The sequence below is a fragment of the Amphiura filiformis genome, chromosome 8 (genome assembly GCF_039555335.1).
Source record: "Amphiura filiformis chromosome 8, Afil_fr2py, whole genome shotgun sequence".
Lineage (NCBI taxonomy): Eukaryota > Metazoa > Echinodermata > Ophiuroidea > Amphilepidida > Amphiuridae > Amphiura > Amphiura filiformis.
In genome coordinates, this window is record NC_092635.1 from 18,253,151 (window position 1) to 18,257,027 (window position 3,877).

At 38.0% G+C, this 3,877-nt stretch overlaps 1 protein-coding gene across 4 annotated transcripts in view; it reads left to right on the forward strand.

Moving 5' to 3' along the window:
- LOC140158740 (uncharacterized) overlaps nucleotides 1-3,613 on the forward strand; it is a 92,000-nt gene extending 88,387 nt beyond the window's left edge. For all 4 annotated transcript variants that reach the window (XM_072181946.1, XM_072181945.1, XM_072181947.1 and 1 more), the window contains 3 exons: nucleotides 1,193-1,333; nucleotides 1,922-1,966; nucleotides 2,455-3,613. In XM_072181946.1, the coding sequence (XP_072038047.1) occupies nucleotides 1,193-1,333; nucleotides 1,922-1,966; nucleotides 2,455-2,789 (521 nt within the window). In that variant the 3' untranslated portion in view covers nucleotides 2,790-3,613. The remainder of the gene's footprint in view (nucleotides 1-1,192; nucleotides 1,334-1,921; nucleotides 1,967-2,454) is intronic.
- Nucleotides 3,614-3,877: the final 264 nt, after the last annotated feature.

The window sequence follows — 3,877 nt, forward strand, 5'->3', positions numbered from 1 at the left end:
AAATGACCAAATAATGAGGTTAATTAATAACTCTCAGAAGTAGGCCTAATTTACCTTTTTCATTGGGGGGGGGGCAAGAGCTCCCCCGCCCCCCCAGGCGCGACTGCTTACTCATGTTAATTGAAAGACCGTCAAAAATATGAAAGATAAACTTTGCGTTACAATTTAAATAATTTAAATTGAAATAGACCAAGGCTTACGACCTAAGACCTGCTCTGAGGCAGGGCCAAGAAAAGCCGCTGTAAGCCTGGTCTAACAGGCTTGCGTAGACTACGGCTACAGAAGACTGATTTCGAGAAATGCAAATTTTACTGAAGCCTGGGGCTAATCCTACAAGCCTGGCCCATGGGCTAACGAAGCCTCGAGGCTATGGTAGCCGTGCTTCGGGAAATACGTTTTCAGTTAAGCCTGGTCTTACGACCTCTTAAGCCTTGAGGCTAGACAAGCCAATTGCTAAGCCACCCGTCGAGAAATTCGCCCCTAGTGACTGTGATCGTGGGCTTAATAATCTTGCCTCATGTATCTCTGAAATCAGTGCATGGATGTCTCAGAATAGGTTGCAACTTAATCAGGATAAGACTGAATTCTTTGTCATTGCGTCTTCTAGAGCTCTGTCTACTTTACCTTGCATTCAATTAGACATTGGTGATATCACCATCAATCCTGCCGTCACTGTTAAAAATCTTGGGGTGACATTTGACCAGTGTTTAAATATGTCAAATCATGTCGACAGCATTTGTAAAACTGTCAATTTTCATATTCGTAATTTGTGGCGTATTCGCCGATTCATCAACCAAATGAGAAAGCAAAGTCCAATTCACAAAATGTATATTTCAGAATAATCCAAAATTATGACGAGGTTGTTGAACAACAAGGATGACTAAAACTTGTTTCTTTATGTGCCTGGTGTAGAACTAATCATTTGAATGGGAAAATAGGTTCTGGGTAAGATTTGTCTTACGATTAGTCAATTACAAGCTATTGTAGTACAAAGGGAGGACAATAACTTTTGCGTTGACTCCGGCTGATCAATCCTAATCCAAATTATAATTAGCATATTCCTTACTTGTCTAGAGTGACGAATGCATTAACCTACATAGTTTCATTATTTGTGTCTAGACAATCTTTGTTTTGGGTGAAAACGACTCATTTTACTTCACAAGTTGCATGATACGTGTGTTGATTGTTACAGAGGCAATAGACCCGTGCCTATCAGATCCATGCGGAAACCAAGGATATTGTCAAACAGAGACTCCTACATTACCAGGTATACCATTACTCTACATCTGCATTTGTCAGACGGGATACTTTGGAAAGCATTGTGAACATATGGGTAAGCGATATAATGGGATATTCCAGATATTTATTGGCAGGGATTTGTCTTCGCTTAGAAGACAATTTATTTTAATCATTGGTATGAGGATAAGACGGCAAGAAGGGTTTGCAACATATTCTGAGTACATGTACACCTGCTCTTGAGACTGTTATGTGCATCTGGAGGCATAATATCGTCTTCGGAGTGATAGTGGAGGTAGTTAAGCTGCAAGTTGATCGAAATAATGTTTCACAAGCTCCAACCAACATCAAGCGCTACGTATCGTTTGTGAAGGAGCGCTCTCAGTCCAGGTCACACAGTTCCAGTTCAAGATCGAGCATCCTTTCTTCAGCAAACGCCTAGTACACTAAGGCTGATCTGGGTGGCAAAGAGGATTTCCATGGAGAGATATTGATCACTGCGCTGCGTCCAAATATTTTGGGTCTTCGTACTCGTAAACACATAAACATTCAACGTCGGGTTTTATTAAGGTCATGAAAACGTTTTGAAACGTTTTGTATGAAACACACTAAAACAACATTTTTTAAAATGTTGTCAAAATGTTATCTAAAATATTTTTTGTATCAAATTGATTTATTATCACAGATATGGCCAATGTCGGGGTTGTTGACACGCCTGTTAAACCGGCTGGTAAGTGTATGTTTTTAAAGTATCACTTAAAATTAGCTTATAGGGCATGGCTAGCATGCCTATACAATAGAGTTGACGCAATTGGGGTCATTTAGAGTTTTTTCCCCGAAACTTTTATGATTGCTCAAGAAAATAACCTTCAGCAAGTGTAACACCCGGGTGTAACAGCCATGATAGAACATCACTAAACACACACTGAAGGGTTGGCAAAGGTTTGGGTTTTTTAAATAACCTACCCATGGCACAAGGTTAGCTATGGTATATCGATATATATCTTGATTTTTCCAAGAGACCGTTTTTTCCGAATTATCGATTATGATTATTGGGTATTTAGTTTGCTATAGGCGTGCAGGAAATTGACCATTTACCGGGGATCGTTTACAATGTAACTGAAAATCGTTGGGGAGTCCTGAAGTTTGATTAAACTGAAGTTGCTCTGTCGATTTCTTATTATGAGCTTTCATTTTCACCTTTTTTTTTATCACCAGAATGTGGGGCGGAATTACTTATACCTGAATGTGCCAACATAGTGCCTTATAACATCTCCTACTCGGCATCTGTACTTGGAGACTCATACACGGGCACAAATTGGGCAAGCATCCTCAATCAAGCTAACCAATGCGATCAACAGGCTTCTCTATTTATATGCGCCAGAATGCAGAGAAAATGTACTTTTGAAGGACCAATTTTACCATGTCGCGCCCTCTGTTTAAGAGTATCTTCTTCGTGTGACCTTGCTTCGTTTGGTTTGCCTGATATTGGGTGCTCTACATATTCAGACTCTCTGCATCCTTTGGACTGTTTTGATACAATTTATGAATAATATTATTGTAAACTAAATTATAAATGTATTAAGTAATGCATCAAAAGCTTTAATATTACCAATTGAATACATGAATACAAAACCCACCAAAGTCCATGGAAAGTGATTTTGAGAAAACTAAACAAACTGTATATCATTTTGATTCCTTCAGTTAGATTTACCTGGTAAATAGGGTAAGTTTTACATGCAAATGAGTGGGTTAAACTGTATTAGGTATGACGATTAGCATTTCAGGGGACTTCGTGGGGTCATTTTGTATCCCGGACTTGGGTTGTTTTTTTAATCACATAGTGTATTCTTTTCCCTTTGCTCTCAGACTTTTTTTCTCACACCTCAATTTAGCACGTCAGCCATATTGCCCTGTTTGCGAGTACACTATAATGCATTCTCAATAGACGCACGTAGAGGGTGGATTTGTGTTGTTCTTTTATACATATGATAGGCCTATATATAAGCAATAATTTCCCATGGTTAACTCAATTTGGCCAAAGTATGGACTTGGGTGGGTTTTGTATTCAGGTATTCAATTGTACAAATATGGTTTGATACCAATTTAATGAAGTCAACTTGTTATGCCAAATAATTAATTGTAACAAATTAAGCAAGCAGATTGTAACAATAGACATAAGATTTTTTTAATGAGGATGTGCCTTTTTACAGATTCTTTACTTCTTTTAAAAAATATCAAAAGCTTTTTAAAAAGACTGAAGATAAGGTGCTAGAAAAAGAGGGCCACTCCCAACAAATCAAGTGAACAATGTCGCTGTCATCCGTTGGGTCAAGAGAAATGAAATCCTTAATCCAATTTCAACTGCAACCCATGAAGACAACAGAAGTGGACTTATTAGTCTTCATGGGTTAAGGGTGTAGGCCTACTACACCCCTTGATAAATATGTGATTAATTTTGCATTTTTCTCAAAAAATAACTACACACTGGTAACAAAAGTTATGCTTATTATAGGGGCAAGGTATCCAATTACTTCACTGAAATTTCAGTGATTAAAGACAAGTGGTTCATAATATTTATGTTAAGAAATGAGGTACAATATAGTGGTACCTCTTTTCTTATCATAAATAACGTACCACT